Consider the following 12,496-nt stretch of genomic DNA (forward strand, 5'->3'; position numbering starts at 1 on the left):
AGTCCAATTCAACGTAGTTTAGCATTAATAATCCTTATGGCAAGGAAAATACAAATTGCAAAAATTAAGTGCTAATTCTGTTTCAAATCTGAGTTATTACGAAAATGATAATAAAGGAAAGGCGTGTTTCAATCAGTTTAATAGCTTCGGGTTCGGCATACGGTAAAATGGGTAGGCAAGACTTGGCCTGAGCAAAACAAAAGATTGGCAGGTAATAATCTGCCAATCTCATTAAAATGTCAGGATATTTGATGGACCAGTATATTTGTATTCGCTGTAAATATTACTGCAAAATAATGCGTATTTGGAATTGACGATTGCCGATCTGCCCCGGCTTTTATTTTGCCACGGCCCGGGTTTGCATACCCGTTTTACCAACTTGAAGACTCGTATATCCATACTTCTAAAACGAGGTTCTTTGTTTAAAGCAGCCTTGACATTATACGAAAAAGGGTCAATCTGACTATGATGAAATTGCTTGCTATGCAACAGTTCGCGTATGAAGGGAAATTTTTGAAACATGCAAATTTAAATATATTAATTGGTGCCGATTTTGTGAAGTAAATTGAGGCTAAATATTACAATGCGTTGACAGTTTTCACACATGACGTTGGTGTTAGCTTGTTCTGATTTTCGTTTTGTTTTCATTATTTATGCTTTGTAACCTGGGAACTATCGTCTGTATTTCGTGATTTTTACGTATCAAATCAAACAGAGACTTCGGTAAATCAAACAGTTAACTGTTTACCTGCGCAAATTAAGCAAAACCTGATGTATCAAAAAAGTACTGAAATACAATTCATTCTATCGGTAATTCGGCATTATCTTTTGCGTAATGGTAGATTAATGCAATAGGTTTTGTTGAGATGCTCGGTATTTTCTCGAGTTTATTCAGTTTAAATAGAGTTTGATATCGCTGACGGAAATATGTAGGTATATAGTACATGTATATATATGATTCATTTCGAAAAAATAAATTGTGTTCTTTATTTGTTATAGTGCATGTTTCTTGTGTTTAATTGTTTACAATTTCTATTTACTAACCATATTTGAGTGTTAAGCTTCGAATTATAAGCAAGATACAGAGATTTGCTCACAATTCTATGTTTGTACACAGATCTTAAAAACTAAAGATTAAAAAAGGAAAAAATTTGGTCAATATTTATTAAGAAAATTTTCAAAGTCTGTTCTTCCAGAAACCAACTTTAACAACTTATTGTATTGTAAACTTAACCTTTTTTTCGTCATTATTACTCCTACTGCATGTACATGTGATCCTTGACTGTGTAACTGTTTGTGTTCATTGGTATAAACTGATTTTGAACCCCAAATACCAGTGAAATGGTCTTGAGTGAATAAAAGAATTGAAAATCTTAGGCCATTCTTTTTTCCATTTTAAATGCTGAATAGGAAATACCAAGTTAAAAATCTTAAGCTGAATGTAATAAACTGATGTGAACAAAATATGACTCAAACCTAGGCGAACATCAATTTTGATAGTTTTTTAGACACGAGTAAATAAAAACGACATCTTTAATACAGTTTCCATAGTTCTGACACATTTCTGTTGCGGGAATAAAGTAATTATCGCTATTCCTAAGAAAATATAACAGCGGAAAATTATCCGTCATTTAATTAACAGTCATTTAATTATAATGGAAAAGACAAATAAAATTTTTGAATGTTTTTAATTTGAGGAATTGAGCACGTTGAGGTACAATTTTCTTCTTCACATCTATACATGTAGGATTTTTTAAATAAAAAACAATGACTATTATATATTTTTTTTTAAATACAATAACTAGTAAGTTGTGGATGAAAAAATTGTACCTATATGCTCTCATATATTTTGATCGCTTTACAAAGTTGGGGGGGGGGGGGAAGAGAACGAAAATATAGGGAATTGGAAGTTAATAACTTAACAGTGTACCCCTACCAAATGTTTAGTTTAATATCTTGCGTAGGATTTTCTAATTCTGGTAAAAAATAGTATTTCATGAAGGTTCAATGTCAAAGATTACGTGTATGCAAAAATAAGTGTAAAATTCGAATACTTTATATTATTTATTTGTTATTCTACCGATGGACCATATGGCACAATATCTTTTGAACGCCCATTGTTGCTCAGGTGAGCGATGTGGTCCCATGGGCCTCTTGTTTTGTTTGTTATTATTATTTTTTTTTTCGTTTTGTTTTGGATGGTGTTTTTTTTTTTTTTTTTTTTTTTTTTTTTTTTTTGAATTTTGTTTTTGTATATATTGTTTTTGGCAAAAATTGTAAAAAACTATTTGTGACATACTTAAAATATCTAAAATCATTCTCATTTTTCTTTTCTTTTCTTTTTGGAATAAGATACCGGTATATCTTATTCCACACGAATATGTTTTGATTTCGTTTTTACGGCATTCAGATTTATAAATGTGATATGTTGTTAAATAAAAAAATTTTTCTACTCTCTATATTTTAATTTTTTTTCGGGGGATGTATATTTTCAAATGGGTGAAGACGTAAAAGTACGTAATAAATCCTTTCTACGAAGAAATGAATAAAATTTTTGCTCAATTATGTTGGATATCAATTACAAACATATTTCATGGGACTATCAACAATAGCTACAGTGAGATGACGATGTAAGCTACCTATACTTGGCATGAAATCAGCATAGAACATGTACATGTACTAGTAATGGAGTGACCTTTTGAATTTTCACTTGAATATTTTGCATATAAATTATATCAATCCACACATAATTTTGATTCTTTGACTGGGAAATTATTTTGGTTTCTAGATACATGTAATCACGGAATGTCAAATGACATACATTACAAACCCCAAGTCAAAAGTTCAATTCAACACGTTTAGATTTTATCGAATATTGAGAAAAAAGGAGCCCCGTCTAGAATACACCCAGACACAGCTGAGTTTAAAGAGAGAACTTTTGAGATATTGGAATTCACAAGTCTTAAATTCGCCCACTGTCAACGTAGGCGAAATGAAGGAATCATCATTGTTCGGGGGGGGGGGGGGGGGGGGAGGAGGGTGCTCGTGACTCTTTAAATCCGTGGGTAACCCTGGCCCACGAATTTACATCCCCACCAACTTACATACAATCATATGTTTTATGTTTCTGAAAATTATCCCGATTATGCTTCCAAAAAAATTGACCCGGGCACTGATACAAATGATTCCTCAGTGAATGTTATACATTTTAATGCTTATAATGCTGGCGTAGTTGAGGATAAAACTTTTCTTTTTCATTGTTATGTATAAACATGTTTCTCAAACTATGATAATGTAATTTATACATTTATACCTTATATACAACCCATGTGTAATGATACTAGGAATATATATTTAAACATGCCATTATAATGTTGAACTGTTCAATGGACCTTTGCCAACTATGTCAATCATATATTGGTATTAATTTTGTGCTAATTTTGTCTTAAAGATAATAAGATATTTTGTTTCAAAAAATGTTAGTAGTCTTTAGTTGCTTTATATTTGGAGTCCTGTAACTCAAATTCAATAGCTTTTCAGGTAAAGCTTATTTATAAATTTTACAATTTTATGATAAGTCGCATGGATTATGAACCGATAGTACAGACAGAGTGGATAGGTCACAGAACCTTGTCCGTCTTATCAGACTTTCTCTGGAGGCAGATAGCTGGAATTGTTGATAAGACACTGTGTGACATTGCATGTTTGTTTGACTTACTAAGGCCAAATATACTCACCTTACAATGGCAGCGCACCTGTTCCCCATATTGATTGCACTCCTCGTGCACTGCACAGGTAAGTTTTTTTTTTTAACCTACACGTGGAATCTTCGGATACATTTTTAAAATTAATTAATTTATTCACATAAATAAAAATTTTCAACTTTGGCACAATGCAAATATAATGGGGTTCAGATTATCTTTTAAAGTTAAAATCGTGGTCCATTACCGTTATATTCGAGCTTTTTTTTAACTCGCGATTATTTTTTTTGGGCAATTTTCGCAATCATTTTTTAAAATTATGTGGATTATTATATCCTATACAAAGTTTTTAAAATCGAAAAAAAAATGCGGGTTCCAAAATTTTTAAATGAAAATGATATTCCAATAGCATGCACAACACTGTGAATTAGTCTTGCAACTTAGATGTACTCCATTTTTTCGATCTTGTTTCGGTCAATAGTTATACTCTCTTTTACAGATGGAGATGTGGCTAAGGTGATGGAAGATGTTACTATGGTAACTGTAACCTCCACTGAATCGGTAAATGGTATATATTGTCTCCATCTCAAATTGTAGCTGAGGGTTCACCAATGGACCAAATATAACAAAATATATATAAATGTATTTGGTTTGATTTTGGTCATTATCACTTTTATTTAATATTCAATTCTTGACTATTTTTGTAAATTTAACTGTCGTTAATACGCATTGGCCTGCAGTGTTACTGTAAAGTTGTAAAGTTATTTTGTTTTTTGAAGTACTGACTAATCAAAAGTACATGTACTAAGTTCTTCACTCTCGATTTGTGTGTGTGTGTGTGTGTGTGTGTGTGTGTGTGTGTGTGTGTGTGTATCTATATAGATAGATAGATACATGTAGATAGATAGATAGATAGATAGATATATAGATAGATAGATAGATAGATAGATAGATAGATAGATAGATAGATAGATAGACACACATATTAACATATATAATATATAGTTAATAATCATGTATTGAGTGTACATACATTGTAGATGATCAATTGCTCATAGTGTAGTAGTCCGAAATATCTGACGTTTTTCTGGCTTTTTTAACGATTTTGATATTTACTTGCCAGTTTTCCTGGCCACAATCATTTACTACTGGCAAGTAAATATCAAAATCGTTAAAAAAGCCAGAAAAACGTCAGATATTTCGGACTAATAGTGTAGATGATAAATTGTACGTTATATAGCTGTAGAATGCCGGGACGCCCCGGACGTGGACTGTTTGCTTTACTCGTCCACAAAGATCTGTGACAAGGACAGCATCTACTACCCCTGGGCCAAAGCCAGGTGCCCCTTCTACTGCGGCTTCTGTCAGCGTGAGTGACGCAATTCACACTTTTTTAAACGAGATAAGACATGATAATAGGAAAGGACATTCTAAGTAATCTTTAATCCAAACTAGATGGCTACGAACTTCCATCTATAATAATCTTAATCTCTTCTGCCAAAAAAAGGAATAATCACTTTGGAATCATTTTTATGACGTTGTGGCCAATTTTCGCTGGTTTTCAATCATAAAAAATGTTTATATATTGCGATATAATTTGACAGTGTATTTGCTGGCATATTTGAAAAAAGACTGTTTTTTAAGGATTACGTTTACTCAGCGTTTTAGTTGACACAAACGGGTCGCCGTAGAATTTAATGTTGTAAAACCATAGAGTCGCAGTTTATTAAATATTGTACAAATAAAGTTATATTAGTGTTATTGTTCAAATATTACATTTAGCTGAATATTTATATTCATATCTGTTCAATCTGAAAACACTCAGTCGCTGTTTACGACATGCCGTAAATTTCGCGGCCAATATAAACAGTCGTCTGTCAAATATAAATGGCGAGATGGAAACGGCAGGGGTTTTGTAAACAAAACGAAAAATACAAGAAGGTAACAGAAACACTGAAATGTAGATGGAAACGTCTCCAAGAGCCAGAGGACCATTCCTATTCCAGGACAGACCGGTCTCAAACTTCTTACGAAGACACAAACGAACCTAACGTTGATTCTGTATATCATCAGATCGAGGTGCCCAGACCAGCAGGGTGTAATGTCATAATTAATGCAGAAAATTCAGGGTAAGCACAAGAAAATTGTCCAATTTTTGTCAGCGGGGGAGGTTTCCTTGAATTATCATGTTCATGATAACTATGTACCGTTTGTACTATGAAAAAGTGATAGCTAATAAACTGATAATAAAAGTACACTAACGTGCCAAAAGTATGTCAACTTTTCTTTTTGGCCTAAATAAGAAATATATTTAAAAGGGTTTTTGTTGTTTTTTGGGGGGGGTCAAATTTTGAAGAAATTCAATTGGTTAAATAAAGATTTAATGTGCAATTTTTGACATGCATTGAAATAGTTTTTTGGCAAGTCATCTGTAAAATTTAATATTCCCAAGTATAACATAACACAAAGATATTTTTTAAATGCTCTACTACATATATTTTGCAATATACAAGCCAAAAAATCTTACTTTGGATTGTGAATATCTGATCTCAAGAACTGAAGGTAACAATGCATGGATAAATATTTAAATTATGATGCAAAAAAAGCTAGAGAAATTATGAATGTATCAATCATTCAATCCAAGTCTTTTCAAATTAGATCAAGGGATTATTTTTTAACAATTCAAAACGTTTTCAATGAAAAGAAAAAAAAATGACATACATTTGGCACTAGGTAAGAGTGTATGTTGTAAAGAAGTGCATTTACTAAAACTTAGAGCTGACTAGTTTGTTGAAATTTAAAGTCGGACATTATAAATACTAGAAAGTTATATGCTTTGAATATATATTTAGAAATTAAAACCATATAGGAACATGTCAGAGAGAGGCCAGTCTCAGAAAAAAGAGAGAGAGGAGAGAGAGAGAGAGAGAGTCTCGACAGAGAGAGAACGGCGCTCCATTAGATGCAGTTACATGTATTATGTTTATGCTTACATGAAATTTAGAAATTAAAAAAAACAAAAAGTGATGAGTTAATCGGTATCACTTAAATATTTTAAAAATCATTCACAGGTTGGTCTAATTTCTATAAACAATTTACATGTATGTCTGAATACATAATATTGAGCTGATTGTAATATAGCAAGTTCAATTTTCTAAAAGAAAAATTAAATGTGTAAAATTTTATGTGTAAATTGAATAAGACCTTGTGTAACCATGCATGCACATTTTGATCACTCAATTGATATGACTCAAATAAAAAAAAAAAAGGATATAATTATACTGTTTCATATAGCACATTCCCTAAACTGACTAAGTTTTTTTCCAAGTACAGCTACAAGTATATCATACCAAAAATCAGCATAAATGTGCACATAGTTATATATTTACATGTATAATATTATATATCTGCATGTGTGTAACTTACTATTAGTTAAATGTATAATATATATATATATATATATATATATATATATATATATATATATATATATATATATATATATATATATATATATATATATATATATATATATATATATATATATATATATATATATATTTAGATATGACACATCATGGAGGGAAGGGAGACGAGTGGTTGAGCTTGGGGTTCTGGCTGATGGATTAGCTGGATGCAAAGAATGCGGACTTCCACTGCAGTTGTCTCACACCCAAGGCATACGTGATTGTGGCCTAGGAAGCTTTCTCCAGGTTAGATGTCGGAATTTATGGTGTGGTCATGTGAATGTCATTCCAACGGGAAAACGCCATGGTCGCATTTGGGATGCTAACACCAAGTTAGCCACAGGTATAAACAAAATCACTATTAAGTTTAACAAGTGGATATATACTGATACTTACAATGTGCATGCAGATAAAATATTTAAACAAATATAAAATCATATCTTTTATGAAATGATATCTTTATTTTGATCACAAGTAGCTGAGTTGATATTCCATTATAAATGGCTATGAATTCCAGTAGGATGAAAAGAATAAATTTATGTCTTTAAATTATACATTTGTGAATTTTTCTTAATTTTTAAAAAAAAATATTCAATAGGAATGATTCATACTGGAATTGGCCCAGCCCAGATTAATGGCCTCTTAACAACATTGAACATCCCTGCCATAAGTTCAAAGACCATTCAGAAAAGACAGATGGAGACAGGGTCAGCCATCGAAAAAGTTGCAGAAGACACTATTCAAAATGTTTTACAAGATGAAATCCATGCAACAGCTGAGTATGTATTAAATTATAATTTTAAATGAATTTAATTGTACTTCCAGTTTATAAAATAATGCAGTGCAACATTTACAGGAAATATATAATTATAGACCTGTATATTTCCACAAATTATAATTGTACAGAACATGTACAATTTAAAATAGAGAAATAGTAACATTAATTCTTAGGCTGTTTTATTTTACTTGGCTTTCTTTTCTTTCACAGAAATGAAGGAGCAGAAGAATTAACTGTGAGTGTAGATGCTGGGTGGCAGAAGAGAGGCAGTGGGCGCTCATTTGATAGTCTCTCAGGTAAGCATTTAATGAATTGACGATATATGTAATGTCAAAATACATTTGTTTTTTGCATGCAACCCCTTTTCATTATCTTGTTTCTAATAATAGGACATTGTTCGATGATTGGTGCACAAACTGGGAAAGTTCTTGGCTATGAGGTTCGCAGTAAGGTTTGCAGAATATGTCAAAGTGCTGAGAGGAATAAGAAAGAGGCAAAGGATCATGACTGTAGACAAAATTGGCAAGGTGTGTACTGTCTTAAAACCATATCAAAGTATGTCAAGTAATATAATTTTAAGGGTCAGCAGTATTCAGTGACACGTATGTGTGGTTCTGGCATTTAGATTATAGCCTCAAATATATCTTACATCATGATAGTTTATAAAAAATATAAGATGTATATAACTGTATATATATAATATATATAAAACTTGGGATTCCGAGTTCACTTATAAGGATTTTGCCAGAATAATAATTTAAAATAAATAGTCACCAAGATGTTTTGTACATAGATATTACTAAAAATACTTGACTTTGATGAAAACTGCTCAACTATAACAATGTGCATAGATAATTGTAGATCAAATCTCATTTCCTAAATTGTGCACATGAAATTTCTTGTACTATTAGGAAGTTCAAAATCTATGGAGCAGAGTATGGTGGTCAGTATGGTGAAGAAAAAAATGGATGAAGGCGTTAAGGTGTCCACAATCATAGCAGATGACGACACTACCACCATCTCACGACTTAGACAAAATGTGAATCCGGCCATTCAAAAGAAAAGTGACAGAAACCACATAAGGAAAAATTTTTCCTCTTGCCTTTATGATTTAAAGAAAAAGCACAAGTCTTTGTCTACACGAATCATCCAATATCTTCTGAAATGCTTCAATTATCTTCTTGCTCAAAACCAAGGGAATCCAAATGGAATAGAAAAGGCGCTTGATGCTCTCTGGCAACACCCTTTTGGAAATCATGAGTTTTGCAGTGATTCCTGGTGTCCCCATATCAATGATCCGCAGCAAAGATACTCCTCTCTGCCGTATGGGAAGCCACTAAAAGATTCACAGCTGCAAGATTCTCTTCACATGTTATGCAACCAGTGGAAGCAGAATAGCTATAAGCTGTCAAGACTGGGAAGCACTCAACCAAATGAGTCTTTCAACAGGTCTGTGTCATTGAAAGCTCCAAAAAACCATCATTTTAGTGGCTCAGCTAGTTTGAATTACAGGGTAGCAGCAACTGTGGCAGAAAAAAATTCAGGAGATTCTTACCTCATTGCAGTAAGTATATATTCAAATTTAGACAATGTAGAGAAAGTTCAATTAAGAAATAATGAGCAATGTTAAAAAGTTCACCAGGATATGAACTTGGTTGGTCACAAGATCAAATCCTGTGAAGTTCAAAGGGCTTAAAAATTCTCAGTAGACAATCAAATTCATATCCAGGTGAACTTTTTAACATTGCTCTTTATTACCTATATTTTTGTGTGTAAAAGGCAAACTATTCAGAATCATTAAAATAACCATGTTTTTAATACTTACAATAATGCAAGGGATAAGCGCATGACATTATCATTGTGACGTCATGAAAAAGTTTACACCAAATGTTTACGCTCTTCTGTAGGTTCATATAAGGAAATATATTTGCAAATGTAAATATACATGTATAATGTTAAAGTTATAAAGTAACATTTCATAATATATATGTGCATGTATCATCATTTCATTCTCTACAATTATTTATGATGCTAGTATTGCTATCAGTTTTATTTTAATGAATTAAAAATATTAATTCTGTTAAACAGGTTAACAAAAAAAATGGATTATCTCCTGGAAAGTTCACAAAAAGGCTATGCTCCATCAGAGAGTCACAATCTAGGAAGAGGAAGGCCATTGCCAAATCCAAGGAAGCAAAGCGAAGACGTCTTGAGCTAAAGGCTAGGAGGTACGTGATATCAATTAACTAAAATATGCATACATATATATGCATATGAACTACTCTATTTCCCTTGAGATATACATAAAGCCTGAACATTGCTGTTTATTAATTACTATTGTTAGAAATGAATGCTTTTGCTGTTCTATAGGTTAATTACCAGTATATTATATAAAGGCACATAATATATTTTCAAATGAAAATATATATACATGTATACTAATAAGTCTGCTTTCTTCATTAAGATCCCAGAGCACTGCAAGCAAAGAAATTCAGGAGGGCTCTACTTATAAGCCTGGCATAGGCTTAGCTCCTCACCATTCTATTTCCACTGCAGAAATTCCAGGCCCAAATGTAAAACCTCAGATGGAAACGGTAGTTGTTGAGGATCATGCTATAGTTCTATTTGATTTGGAAACTACAGGACTAGGTATAGTCATACATAAATACTATTATAATTTTATGCTAAGAATTTATTTGTAAAATGTTAATTTGTATAAAACATGTCAAATTCAGTCTATAAGATAGCACCATTATATGAAATAACTAGCCTATGTCAGAATATTGAAAATGCCTAATTATTTTTAGGTGTGTTTTATAAATAGCTTGTTGACTTGTCACAGGAAATCCTTTAATTGATTAAACTAAAAAAAATTATATGCATTTTGAACATATATGCCATTTTAATTAACCTTTAAATTCTCAGATCTGCATTTTAGCCAGGTGACAGTTTAGGTCCCCAAGCCTCTTGTAATAATATAATACATGTATGATGATTATTGTACAAAGTCTAACATTGAATATGTTTTAATTTTTTTTTTAGCTCGCACTTCTCATATCATTCAGCTAGCAGCTGTTCATGGTGAGGATAAATTTTCAGCCTATGTCACCCCTAAGAGACCCATAACACCCTCAGCTTCAGAGATAACAGGTCTGGTCGTAAGGAATGGAAAACTCTACCACCTACAGAAAGAAGTGAATGCTATTTCTCTGATAGCTGCTTTGGATTCTTTTCTGAAATTTCTTGAAAAGTACAATAGTGGGGTCATCTTAGTTGGTCACAATATTAAGAGTTTCGATTGTCCAGTGCTTTTTAGAGCCCTTGAATCCTGTTCTTTGTTGTCCAAGTTTTCAAGTAAGGTGAACGGATTCTTAGATACCAAGCTATTATTTCGGATATCGCATCCAAACTTAACCTCATACAGTCAGCAGAGTCTTGTAGCAAGACTTCTTGGTTGTACATATGGAGCGCACGATGCTCTAGAAGATATTTTAGCATTGCAAAAGTTAGTAGACAAGGTGGATCTATCTGATGGAAAATACAAGAATGCTACATTTTCAATTTGTTATGCATTAAATGCTTTGTTATACCAAAAGGAAGTAGATAAAAATTTTCCTTCCCTACAGATTCTTGTTGAGAAAAAAGTGTTGAGTCTTTGTATGGCGAAAAAAATAGCTGGAAGTGCGTTGAATTTTGATAGTTTGAAACTAGCTCACTCAAGAGACGATAATGGTATTCGAGTATTGTTTACTGAAGTGTGCAGCAATGGTTCTGTTAGGGTGACTAAGTCTAACAAAGTTATTGAAGCAGTGAGCTCATTTTTTTTGTCATTAAATGAGAGTTAGATTTTGTGTATTGTTTAATTAGTGCCATGTCAGAAGTAAAATTGATTCAATTTCATATTTTATATTATTTATAATGTGTTTATAAACAAATTAGTTTATATCATAGATCTTGTCTATGTCACAGTAAGACTTTAGACGTCATCAACATTTACCAATGACATATCGTAGAAATTTGATATTCTAGATAAATACATGCATATTTTGATGTTTGTATTATTGCTAGAAAAGGGATTGAATCTGATTTTAGTTTATAAGAGGCAGTTTAGTAATTTTGCATTTTCCATATGTGAATTTAATTGTCCACTAAAATGTAATCTTACATGTAATGTTTAGTGTACAACCTGAGTATAGCTTATGATGATAAGATGTAATTATGATAATTACATATTAAATCATGTATTAGAGCTTTAATATTGATATTTATAAGATGTACTATTGTTGTAACTTTTGTAGAGATCTGTGTTACATGTTGCTCTGCTCCTGTTTGTATTTTTTCATTGGATTTTTGATTTTGAATCCTGTTAACTTTATATAGTTTTCCTATATTTTTAAACCCCTTTCACAAGTGGCGCGTGAGCACTTCACAACACTTTGCGATCGGAATTTTTCGGCTTCGCGCGAGCTATCGAATACGTTGCACGAGCTCTCGCATTCGTTTTTGTGGTTGCATCAAGTATGGCAATCAAAATACTATTCAGACGCGAC

General features: G+C 32.1%; 2 protein-coding genes and 1 long non-coding RNA gene across 4 annotated transcripts in view; 2 read left to right on the top strand and 1 right to left on the bottom strand.

The window, feature by feature from the left end:
* The window catches only part of LOC136270733 (uncharacterized), a 31,796-nt gene extending 28,003 nt beyond the window's left edge, over positions 1 to 3,793 (bottom strand). Inside the window, exon 1 of the long non-coding RNA XR_010708581.1 lies at positions 3,738 to 3,793. This is a non-coding gene — a long non-coding RNA (uncharacterized lncRNA). The remainder of the gene's footprint in view (positions 1 to 3,737) is intronic.
* LOC105342303 (uncharacterized) lies at positions 3,050 to 5,322 on the top strand. The gene is made up of 3 exons (XM_066069277.1): positions 3,050 to 3,795; positions 4,201 to 4,269; positions 4,942 to 5,322. The coding sequence occupies exons 1-3, from the start codon at positions 3,744 to 3,746 to the stop codon at positions 5,076 to 5,078; spliced, it is 258 nt and encodes an 85-aa protein (XP_065925349.1). The 5' UTR covers positions 3,050 to 3,743; the 3' UTR covers positions 5,079 to 5,322.
* A 96-nt stretch (positions 5,323 to 5,418) lies between these two features.
* On the top strand, positions 5,419 to 12,325 carry LOC117687212 (uncharacterized). Of its 2 annotated transcripts, XM_066069264.1 has the most exons (9): positions 5,420 to 5,830; positions 7,267 to 7,511; positions 7,767 to 7,947; positions 8,157 to 8,242; positions 8,336 to 8,473; positions 8,858 to 9,510; positions 10,035 to 10,174; positions 10,411 to 10,595; positions 10,989 to 12,325. In XM_066069264.1, the coding sequence occupies exons 1-9, from the start codon at positions 5,589 to 5,591 to the stop codon at positions 11,789 to 11,791; spliced, it is 2,673 nt and encodes an 890-aa protein (XP_065925336.1). In that variant the 5' UTR covers positions 5,420 to 5,588; the 3' UTR covers positions 11,792 to 12,325. The 2 variants fall into 2 exon arrangements, with proteins under 2 accessions (XP_065925337.1, XP_065925336.1); XM_066069265.1 differs by lacking the exons at positions 7,767 to 7,947; positions 8,157 to 8,242 and having other exon boundaries at positions 5,419 to 5,830.
* Positions 12,326 to 12,496: the final 171 nt, after the last annotated feature.

The sequence above is a fragment of the Magallana gigas genome, chromosome 8 (assembly GCF_963853765.1).
Source record: "Magallana gigas chromosome 8, xbMagGiga1.1, whole genome shotgun sequence".
Taxonomy (NCBI): Eukaryota; Metazoa; Mollusca; class Bivalvia; order Ostreida; family Ostreidae; genus Magallana; species Magallana gigas.